Genomic DNA, 11,303 nt, shown 5'->3' with positions numbered 1-11,303 from the left:
ACCTCCTGAGGAAAAAGACATCCCCAACTCACTGATCCCACAGAAAAAGGGGTGCAATTAGTGGTTTGGGGTTTTTTTTTTTGTATGCCAAACATGTAAGATCTCTATATATGTGTAAGTTGTAATGAAAATTGGTGGCACCACTGTAGGCATAACCGCCTCCCACAAGGGTACTGAAGTTTAAGTAAAATTAAAAGAGGAATTAACTGATAGCACACTGGACAATTTGAAGAGATAAGAATAATATCATCTAGATACCTAGGGTAGTGAAGAATTACAGATAGAAGAGCAAGAGTGTGGAGGTATTGTGCAAGCTAAGAGTGAAGAATACACACGGAGAGGAGAGCCTCTAAATCCCCTGTAGAATACCCTTGCTGTCGAGAAGATGATATACCCCGTTGCTCGAAGCAACCGAGTAGACGGAGGAGACAGAGGGGTAAAAGTGTGGGGAATGGTTGGACTAATGTTTGGCCTCCTCAAGTTTGGGATTACAGATCCCTGCTTAAAATGTCACCAAACGGTGAAACATGGAAGACAAACTCTTGTAGCTTTTACCTCCCACACCCATATTAATGCAGCTTGTTATAACAAGCAACAATTAGAAACTTGCACTATAGGAGGACGCAGCTTTTGGGTAGGTCATAACCTAGCAATAGGGGGCATACGTAATGGTCAGACTTGTCCCAGGGGGGAGAAAATACTATGCTTTACTAAGGAAGGGATGTGGGGTCTTAGTGATGGAGGAGGAGTCCAGGATCACTACAAAGAAGAATTAGTTAGAAATAGGACAAAAACTTTGAAGAAACTACCGAACCCTAGAACAGGTCAAAATAGGCTCTATGAAAGTGTAAAGAAAATTTTAGGAGAGGTCAAGGACCATTCTGGCAGGGCTAGTCTGTTTATAAATTTAATGGAAGAAATAGCAAAAGGATTAAATGTAACCTTGTGCTGGATCTGCGGGGGAACCCAAATGACGGAGCAATGGCCATGGAAAGGAGAATCGTTAACCCCAGCCCAGCTGCTCGAGTGGAACCGGACCGAGGTCACGCGAATAATACGACCCGAGGGGTGGATTTTACACAATGAGGTAATTGGGCATTACTGTATTAAGCGGAAAGGAGAGGAATTCCAAAAAAGAGTAGGAGAATTGGGTTGTAGGAACCTGTTAACTACTAATGGCAGTTCTGCCTCACACTGGTGGCCACAAAGCCCTGAAGGATATTGGAGTAAGAATTGCACTAATGAAACTGTGTGTTATCATTTGCAAAATAACAGTAACCCTTTTATGGAGATAGATGGATTAAAAGATTTTTGGGAAAATCCCCAAAAAAGTGATTCTGCATGGCAAGCACCAGATGGGTTATTCTGGATTTGTGGAAAAAGGGCCTATACAGAATTGCCAAGAAAATGGAGGGGGGTTTGTACTATTGGAATAATACAACCAGCCTTCTTTCTGTTACCAAAAGCCAAACTCCTTAAACTTATCTCTAAGTTTTTGGTGGCTCAATTTTAACACCTTCCAACCCCTTCACATCCTGTGATCCTGAGAACCAGGTGATAGTGCAGGGCCGGGCGGTTTATTCTGGAGTCACCAGCTCAGCCCGTGAACTGGGAGCGGCTGCGCCCAGCAAGAAGATGGCGCCAACGGCAGTCAGCTCGCCAAACAGGACGGCGCTGCTTCCGACGGCCGCCGTCTTTGAAGCATTGCCTGCGCCTACGAGTCCAGGGAAGGCTGCCGGCACGGCCGGAGCCGCCTGCGTTTCCGCAGCCCGCGGATTCCGATCCGGAGGGGAAAACACGCCCGGGTCTGCCTGCTCCGCTCTACCCCACGCCTCCAGCTCGCCCCGTGCTGGCCGCTCGGCTCCGTGCTGTCGGTCAGCCGCGGGGCTCGGCCGCTTCACCTTCAACCGCCTCTAACGCCTCAAGGCGCTTCCTGCAGCTCCCTTCTCGCCCGTCCGCCGCTCACCTCTGCAAGCTTTCAATTCTCCATGCCAGCTTCACTAAGAGGCACCATTTTCCCTAAGCTTTAATGCTGTATTTTTTCCAATTCAAACTATGCAAACCAGCAACCATCTCGTTCCCCGTACGGGCCGCCAGTTACTGTGTGGTGATTTTTAAAGATAGCTTGTCCTAGTGGGAAGAGGGAAAGGCAATGGGAACACAGCAATGAGGTCAAAAACCTGCCTTCACTAACATAACATTCTCAGTAAGGAACACAAATAGCACTGTTATTTGAAGGTTGGTGAGTGGGTCTGAACTGCACTGTAGAATCTGAGACGCTGCTGTTGTGCAGCCAGGGACAGGCCGAGTCCCCACATCAGGGGCTTGGTCGAGCAACTATTTGTGATGTAACAATGGGGTACCACTACATAAGGCGTCTGTTCCCAGCAGTCTCCAGTAGTGTTCAGAGCACTCTGCGTGTGTGCAGCAGCCTCGGACACCAGCTCTTTCCAGGAAGAGCGCGCCGGTTTAGGCTCTTTTCCTTGACTGCTGCGTTGGAATCCAAACATGGCAGCAGCAGACTGTTCCCGTGAAAAAAGTGAAGAGTATGATGAGAAGGAGAATGAAGATAACAACGAGAAAGATAATAATGATTCTCCATCTGTTAGGGCAGCATGTCCCAAAAATGGAAAAGGGGTAAGTCCCAGTCCAGAGTTATCTGTGTAGGCTCTTTGCCATCAGTGGAAAGAGCAGTTGTCAGGTGTAGATCACAAAGTTGCAGGACCCGTGGAAGAAACTGCCCCCTGGAGGTGCCTGTCCCTCTTCACAGCCTAAGTAGCTAAATGAACAGCTGAGACCACAGCCCTAACTCTTCCATGAGTGAAGTTTGGTGAGAAGAATCCTACAGAGCTCTGCATTGTAGAGAGAAGGAAGGTCTCTGAAGGACTGGAGTGCAGTCCTGATGACCACTCCCTAGAGCTTGCAGTGCTGGTGAGAAGTCAGTTCAACAGTTCTGATCAGAAAGGAGGGATGCTCCCTGCTTCTGCTCACTTACGTAGCAGCAAGGCTGTGGGTCCCAGGAGAGATCTGTATCTGTATCCTTGCCTCAAGGCACGCTCCTGGTTTCCATCATCTCTCAGAAAACGAGTGCAAACTGAACGTGAAGCCAGCCATGGCCCTGTGTAAAACTAGCCTTTCAGCTTTGCCTCTTCAGTTTGAGACGAGAACACCAAACGCAAGCGTTTTAAGAGCCCTGGATGTGGCAAACGGCGCCTTCCTAAGGGCTTGCATTTGAAATGTCACCTCTGGGGCATCTCTACAAGCCACCTTTCTGACCCAGAACCATTCCTTGTCACAGATCTGCCCAGGCTCTGCAATCAAACCTAACACTGCATCAGCACCAGCAGCCACTCCTCAGCCTGAAGCCGCAAAGAAAAAGACTTCATGCAGCAAGTCAGACGGGCAGAGGAAGAAACCCAAGGAGACAAAAACAGAGCTCCTCCTAGAGAAACTGCGTACGTATTCTGTGTATGGGGTCTGCCCAACCAGTGCATGGTCTGCGTGTCTTGGGACATGCAAATGTTCATCCTCAGTTGAGTGTCAAGAGGCACTTAACAATTCCCTTGCACAAGTTGTGCTTTGTGCTTGGAGGAAGTAAAGGGCACTCTGGATAGCCCTTCTGCCTGTGAGGGCAGCTGTGAGTGGGCTGGGTTTGCCTGAGCTTCCTCCTACACCAAAGGCAAAGACAGTGCAGAAGACTGTGACCGGATCTGCTCCCCTCTGAAGCAAGCATCTTTGCTTTTGTTTCTTTTAGGCAGCCTTTTGAGCGTGGGAGATCCTAAGCAAAAATACATGCTGTTGGCAGAAATTGGTCAAGGGTAAGTCCAGGCACAGTTACTAACACAGAAACGCACAAGAGCGAGCATGCTGCCATAGCCAGCTCGTGACTGTGATGCTGCAGCAGGTCAGTTTAGAGTAATGGGGAAAGATCCTCCAGAAAGATCATAGAATCAACCAGCCACAAAGGCAATCAAAGAGGATGATCAGGAGGAACTGGACTGCTGCACCAGCCCTTCATGTTGGAATTAGGTTTTATCTTGGATACGGGGCTGGTGGGCTCCTGCACTGTGTGCTGCTGGCTGAAGGAGTGGCTGCACAAAGGTGGCTTAGAACCACTACAAGCAGCAGAGAGCTGTCTCCCGCCTGGGCTTGCTTTCATTCACTGGGACTAAACATCTTTCATCGGGACTAAACATCTTCTCATTCCTTTGCTGCTGTTTCATTTCTAGGGCATCTGGAAGAGTTTATCGTGCACGTGAATCTTACACAGGACGAGAGGTCAGTGCCATCAGTCCAGCAGATTCTGCAGGTCTTTGTCTTTCCCCTTGGGTGTGAACTGGGGATGGAGCTTGCAGTCAGCAGTAGACTTTTACTGCAAAGGCTTCCCCTCTGCACCTTAACATTCACTTCCTTTCTCAAGACAGAAGTTTTGAATCTATGCAAGCCCTGCCCCAAAATCTCACCATAGAAAAACAGAATTGAGAGAGAGCAAAGGGGCGTCCCTGTCTCTTCTTGCCACGTCAAGAGCAAGACTAGACAGGGGAGGCGAGAGGCGACTGGCCAAATGTGTAGGGAGGGCCAAAAGGCAGACTTTAAATACCAGCGAGCACATCTCCACCTGTCCTGTAGCTAGCACGCAAGGCGGCAGGGAAAGAGGCTGTTGTAACGCAAGGCGCTGAGCTCCTGTGCCTAACAAGACACTTTGGCACAGCTCGGCAGCGACATCCACAGACACTCACGGCGTGCTCACTCAGGCCTCGTGCAACAGACTGCTCAAGTGTATGGTTTTCAATGTCATTTCAGGTGGCCATAAAGCAATTGAAATTCCTAACCACGCCAGTAAAACGTTTACTAAGAGAAATCCTGATCCCGAAGGAGAATAAGCATCCCAACATTGTGAACTATTTAGAGAGGTACGTACTTATGTTCGTATCACGCCTGTGTTCATACTGCAAGCCAAAGATTCACTAGCAGAAAACTGATCTCTTTGACATCGTTGTCTTTTCAGCTACAGAGTCAATTCTCACCTCTGGGTGGTGATGGAATACATGTCTGGAGGCTCTCTGGCTGGCCTCGTTCGCAATATGCGTATGCATGAAAGACAGATAGCAGCTGTCTGCAGGGAGGTAAGGGATCCTCTGTGTGCTTCTGATTACCTGGACAGGGTGGGACTTCTCAACAAGTGGTAAATTTTACCCTCTCGTTTCTCTTTTGTCTTGTCAGTGCCTGCAAGGCCTGGCTTTCCTTCACTCAAACCAAGTGATCCACAGAGACATCAAAAGTGACAATATCCTCCTTGGAATGGATGGATCTGTCAAGCTGGGTAGGTACTCTTGGTCAGGACCAGCATTCCCAGGATGGGGTGTGGGGCTACCAATTTGGATGAGTGACTGCCAGTTACCCCAAGGTGATGCCCGTGGTCGTGCACTGGCCACTGGTGCAGGCTGAGAGCAGATCCTGTGTGCAGAGAAGGACAGGAAGTGGAAAGGCATAAAGAGTGGCTTTGGTTTGGGTAGGTGCCTTCCAGCGTGAGGCAGTGACATTCTAAAGCTCCAAGTGCGTAAAAGGCACTGCATGCAACTTGAGGGATGTTCTTTAAGGGACCAGTCCAGTATTTCACTGGCTACAGCACTAAGTAACCAGCTCATGGCTGCTGTTCCAGATAGAATCAACCGTAGTGGGCATTGCTTCTGCTCGGTTTCATCCCTCTAGCTGGCTTTAACAATACTTGTTTTTCTTCTCAGCTGATTTTGGCTTGTCTACTCACACCACCCCTAAGAAGAGTAGGAGGAGATCAATGGTCGGGACTCCTCACTGGATAGCACCGGAAGTGGCAAGAGAAGAACCATACGGCCCTAAAGTGGACATCTGGTCACTTGGCATCACGGCAATAGAAATGGTGGAAGGAGAACCTCCTTACTTTGACCAACGTCCTTACGAGGTAAGGGGCAGATAAATAGATACCACTGTCTTTCCAATCTGTACCATGGTTTGGCTCCCACGAGCCAGAATCTCAAGTCACATCAGTGTGAACTAGTTCTCTCAAGGCCTCCCTTGAGAAGGGAGTCCCCTACTAGTATCACCTTTCTTTTTTCTGGCTAGCCCTAGTCCTAAGCCGTGGGACTGGCAGATACACTCTGGGCAACTGTGTGGATGGACTTCCATCTCCATCCTCGTTCACACAGTCCTCCGCTGCTAGAGCTGGAAAGAGGAAGGAAATTGCAAGGGCACTTGCTTGCCTCTCTGGGGAGTGGGCAGCTTCCATTTCCCCCCATCTCATAGGTCTCCTCCTTTTTCTGGGCGGTCAGAGAACATGAGATTCCCCTGTTTCCTGTGCAGTCTGCAGTGGTTCTATATCTTAGTCTTTGGAGAAAGATAACCAGATTAGTTTATGCGGTTGGTTACCATTTTCTATGCAGAACAGAGCAAAAGAATTTGGACTACCCCTATGAAAGTAAATCTGCTTTTGGTGGTGTAGTTCAAGCTAACTGGGCGAGCCAGTGCATTCGCCTGTCAAGGCAAGGTCTTTTAGATGTTGGAAGAGCTGTGGCCTCCCGAAACAATTGGGAGACTTATTTGTTGGAATAGAAACATCACCTCTAACCCTCTGCCAGGGAAGAAACTGCTGCTGGAGACTGGACCTTGAGAATCAGATTGGGGTCTAGTGTAAGCACTTGTGGATATGAAACAAGCAGGTGGAGTGTCACGTTCCCTTTCTCTGTAGGCGATAAAACTGATAGCCCAGAACGGAACACCACAGCTGAAGAACCCCGGGCAACATTCCCTGCTGTTGTGTGACTTTCTGAACTGCTGCCTGGAGGTGGATGAGAACAGGCGATGGTCAGCTGAGCAGCTTCTGGAGGTAAAGCCCAAAGCAGCTGCAAGCGAAACAGCTGCACTATGGATGGCCTTCTCATCAGCTACGGCCTGAAGGCATCTACGGACCCCCCACTTAGTGCTCTCTAGTCACAGTGCTTTTCAAATGACAAGAATCACAGACTGGTTTGGGTTGGAAGGCACCTTTGAAGGACATCTAGTCCACCCTCCCTTGCAGAAAGCAGGCACCTCTTCAACCAGAGCAGTCCTGCAGTGGTCTTCAGAGGAGCATGTGGGCCTAGACGCTACTGGGATAACACTTCCTAGACGTACTGGGCTTCCCAGCGCAATGGCTTATGCCCCTCAGGGATTAATGTGATGATGAGCTGTGTCTGCCTGTGGTAGCAAGGTGCTGGGCATGAAGGTGCAGGTGGTCCCCACAGTGCTGTTTGTGCATTTCCTGGTAACCCGAGGAACACTACTGCATGAGCCTGTGAGTAGCTGGCTTTGGGAAGCTATGGTTCCTCTCTTTTTCTTCCTCCAACAGCATCCATTTTTACAATCAGCCAAGCCGCTCTCCAGTCTGACTCCTCTCATCATGGCGGCAAAGCAACTGAATGAGAAGAGGAGGAGGAGACACTAGCGCTTGTGGCCAACGTTCTGCTGTGGCACCTGCTGTGGGGGGAAGAAGGGATTTGGAGTGCTCCCCCCGGCTCTGTCCCTGGAAGTATGAATGGGGGAAGAAGAAGGCAGGAAGCTGTTTTCCCAGCACTTCCCACCTCCCAGAGAGGCTTCTGCTTGTCCAGGAAGGGGAGTGTCTTGGATTCTAGTGCAAGTTCCCAGAGACTCTAACAAATTTGATAGACCCAGTAACAATATATAGAGTGCCCTCCCCTCTTCCCCCCTCCTTTCCCAAAGGTAGGGAATAGATATAGGGAGAGAGAGAGGTAAGCACACCCAAATAAATCAATCTCACTTGATTTGGAAGTTAAAAGGAAAAGTTTAGCAATCACTTAGAAAGGTATTTGAGGTAGGGAAGTTTACAAAGGATAGGGAAGGGAAAACAGCAAAATACGTGGTGTGCTGGTATGCAGGCAGAGCTGGGTGTAGTGTGTGTGTGGCGAGAGGGAGCAAAGAAGCCAAGAGCAGAGAGAGAGAGAGCAGGAAGCCCGTCTCCTTTGTAGGTCAGGAAGTGGGGGGGAGTGGGCTAACCATCACCTGGAGTGTGGCCCACCCCTGGGGAGGGGCCAAGACCCCTAGGGTCAGGTTCAGGGTTACTACCCCTGGAGTGTTAATCCTATACAGAGAGTTAACCCTTTCTCGCCTCCTAGGCAGGAGGCAAAACACTAAGTTGTGGCAGCAGTGGCTCAGGCAGTTCTTACGGACAACAATCATTGGGGGAGCTACAGCAGCCCCAGAATTGAGACCTTCTGCCTAGCTGAGCCAACAGTGGTCACTGAGCACGTGCCAGGAGGGACCAAGGATAATTCCTTGTCCCAAATTCAAGTGGGCCAACCTGTGCTGGTTAATCTGCTCTCTAGTGGGGTTGTGCTCATGATACTGGCTAAGCCCAGGGGCTTATATGCCTGGGAAGCCCTGGATGCTAATGGGAGGACCCACTGCATCAGTGTGCGGTGAGTTGTCCCCAGCTATTAATTGCTAAGCCCGGCTACTACGTGCCGAGGCAAAGTTTCTCTCTTTGCAGGACAGAGGCCAGGCCGAGGACCAGATTCCGGGACATGGACCAGTACCTGACCAGCACCTGGGGGAGGAAGGACCATCTACACAGGAGATGGAGGCACATCACACCGATGTGGCCAGTGGATGATGGTGTCAGGACTTGGAAAGCATGACCTCCAGCCATGGACTCAAAGCAGCTAAGTCTCTACTGTGAACTTTACTATTGCTCTGCCAGGGACAGAGCAATCAATTGCTTATTTAACTGTGCACTGCTGTTAACCAGTGTTTGGGCTATTGTTAAATACTGTTGGTATTGCATGCAGGAGGGCTAACCTATAGACAGCACACAGCCCTCACTGAGCTGCAAGGACTTATCACCCATCCCTCTGAATTTCCTAGACACATCTGTCTATTGCTACCGGGGTGGACTGTTGTGGGGCACTCCAAATGCCTTCTTCCCCACCCTCCGTCTCGGGAGGTGTGAATGGGAGAAGAAGAAGGTGCAAAACTGCTTCCCCCTGCCTTGCAGACTTGAAGGGAGAACAGCAAAAGGTGCCCTTTTCCGCATGGGTACTGACTCGTGGGAAAGCCCACGCTGGGATCGGCTGGCGATTGGCTGGATTCTGCAGGCCCATTGTACATATGGCAGCAGACACAAAGCCTAGGAAGCTTATAAACAGAGTGAGGAAAAAAGCACGCGGTTCCTGCGCTCGCACCGTTCTGTGCAGGTCCGCTCTAGTACCGCTCGCTCCCCGGCATGTCTGCAAGTTTCCCAAGTCCTTAAGGTCTACTAGAGAGAGAGCTGCCAGCAGTGTGATTTTTTGCCTGCGCTGCTAAAACAGTGCCTCTCCATGATCTTTGCCTCACAGGCAGCTGTGTCTACAGGCACTTTGGACTTTGGCGGGTTTCATTCGCGTCTGACTTAATGCCGCGTGGATCCACAATGGGATATTGCTTGCAGTTTCAGAGGCTGCCGCAGAGAAATTCAGCAGGGATCACTGCTAAAGTCCCTGCTTCACCTCTGTGAGTACAATCTGCTGCTCCCTAGCGTCATGGTTTGAGGGGCTCCGCGTTATTCCAGAGTCCCTAAGAAAACTACAAAGACCAAGTTCCATCCCAGGGGACAAACTGGCCCCCTCCAGATATCGTTATTATGCTATTCACTCCCATGACCCTGCACATCTTTAAACACAACCTTTCTGTATTTTCATCTCCAATAGAAAGAGAGTAACGTGAAATAATCTCAGGCTGCCCTGCTCTCGCACAAGAAACTACAACACCTAGGTTTTCTGCTCAGCCTGACTTTTAAGCAGGGTAAAGCTGTCTTGTAGCTTAGCCTTTTCCATTTTCTGACTTTCCTAAATTACTAAACTTGCCCAAAGCATCCTTGTGAAGATTTCCTGACTGACTTAGAACCTGTAAATAAACCTTAACTAGTTCTGTGTATTGTTCAGGGGTGGGGCTTTTGGGGAAAGTAAAAATAATTCTCTTTTTATAATTCCTACCTCAGCCAGTTAGCTCCCAACTACATCAGCAGCTCAGAGCAGGACTGAGAAGAAAACCCTCAACCCATGTGCTGCAGGACAGATGGAGGGGCAAAGAAACCAGTGGTCATACTCCTGGGGGCTAAGAGGGGGAGCAACTCCGACCTGCGTCTGTAGTATTATTGTTGTTGTTATTTTTGCTATTAATAAAATACGATCATTTCTGTTATCATTTCTACTGCTTTCTAGTTCCTTTATTTTTCAGATGGAAAGGGAAAATATGATCATTTCTATTGTCATTCCTACTGCTTTCTAGTTCCTTTATTTTTCAGATGAAAAGGGAAAATATGATCATTTCTATTATCATTCCTACTGCTTTCTAGTTCCTTTATTTTTCAGATGGAAAGGGAAAATATGATCATTTCTATTATCATTCCTACTGCTTTCTAGTTCCTTTATTTTTCAGATGGAAAGGGAAAATACAATCATTTCTATTATCATTCCTATTGCTTTCTAGTTTCTTTAAGATGAAAAGGGGCTAAGAGAGACAGGTAATGGCCATCTTCACTCTACTCAAAGCTGTCCCGGCCACAGCTGGAGTACTGTGTTCACTTTTAGTCACTGCTCTGCAAAACAGATGTGGTTGGCCTGCAGAGGATACACAGAGGAGCACAGTAATATGATCCAAGAACTGGGAAGTTGCCGTATGAGGAAACCCTGAAAGAACAGGTTTTGATCACCTCCAGTAGTTAAAAGGAGGCTACAAAAAGGTGGAGGCTCCCTTTTTACAAGCAGTCCCATGGAAGAAGACATGGGATAATGGGAAGAAGTCAGCCCTACGGAGATTCCAGACACTCTGCCCCAGGCCTAGAGCATTCATGGCATTTTTATCGGCTTGGCCGGTACAGCTGAAGGCTGTGCAGCTATCCAGAGAGACCTGGACTGACTGGAGAGCTGGGCACAGAGGAACCAGATGAAGTTCAACAAGGGCAAGTGCAGGGTCCTGCACCTGGGGAGGAATAATAAACTGCACCAGTCCAGGCTGGGAGGGGATCTGCTGGAGAGCAGCCCTGTGGAGAGGGGTGGCTTCTCTGGAGACTTCCAAGGTCTGTCTGGATGTGTTCCTCTGTGATCTGGGTTAGGTAGTGTTGTCCTGCTCTGGCCGGGGGCCAGGGGTGGTGGGGAGGGGGGGATGGTGTTTGCACTCTATGATCTCCTTAGGTCCCTTTGTGAAAAATAGTACCGTGTCAATATGAGACAAGGCAGAACAGAATATAAAAAAAGAGAAAATAAAAATATGACAACATGAGAATGGCAAAGCAG

At 49.0% G+C, this 11,303-nt stretch overlaps 1 protein-coding gene and 1 long non-coding RNA gene across 3 annotated transcripts in view; both read left to right on the top strand.

Moving 5' to 3' along the window:
* The window catches only part of LOC135184151 (serine/threonine-protein kinase PAK 1-like), a 52,241-nt gene extending 43,597 nt beyond the window's left edge, over positions 1 to 8,644 (top strand). The window contains exons 4-10 of the mRNA XM_064159744.1: positions 4,230 to 4,278; positions 4,804 to 4,913; positions 5,009 to 5,126; positions 5,224 to 5,323; positions 5,745 to 5,941; positions 6,725 to 6,862; positions 8,522 to 8,644. Of these exons, the coding sequence (XP_064015814.1) occupies positions 4,230 to 4,278; positions 4,804 to 4,913; positions 5,009 to 5,126; positions 5,224 to 5,323; positions 5,745 to 5,941; positions 6,725 to 6,862; positions 8,522 to 8,644 (835 nt within the window). The remainder of the gene's footprint in view (positions 1 to 4,229; positions 4,279 to 4,803; positions 4,914 to 5,008; positions 5,127 to 5,223; positions 5,324 to 5,744; positions 5,942 to 6,724; positions 6,863 to 8,521) is intronic.
* An 860-nt stretch (positions 8,645 to 9,504) lies between these two features.
* LOC135183694 (uncharacterized) lies at positions 9,505 to 10,209 on the top strand. Of its 2 annotated transcripts, none has more exons than XR_010305662.1 (2): positions 9,505 to 9,519; positions 10,007 to 10,209. It is a non-coding gene; the product is annotated as an uncharacterized LOC135183694 (long non-coding RNA). The 2 variants fall into 2 exon arrangements; XR_010305661.1 differs by lacking the exon at positions 9,505 to 9,519 and adding an exon at positions 9,551 to 9,810.
* Positions 10,210 to 11,303: the final 1,094 nt, after the last annotated feature.

This window comes from Pogoniulus pusillus, chromosome 19, assembly GCF_015220805.1.
Source record: "Pogoniulus pusillus isolate bPogPus1 chromosome 19, bPogPus1.pri, whole genome shotgun sequence".
NCBI classification, from domain to species: domain Eukaryota; kingdom Metazoa; phylum Chordata; class Aves; order Piciformes; family Lybiidae; genus Pogoniulus; species Pogoniulus pusillus.
The sequence above is the reverse complement of the archived record's forward strand: the minus strand, read 5'-3'. Positions and strand labels throughout refer to the sequence as shown.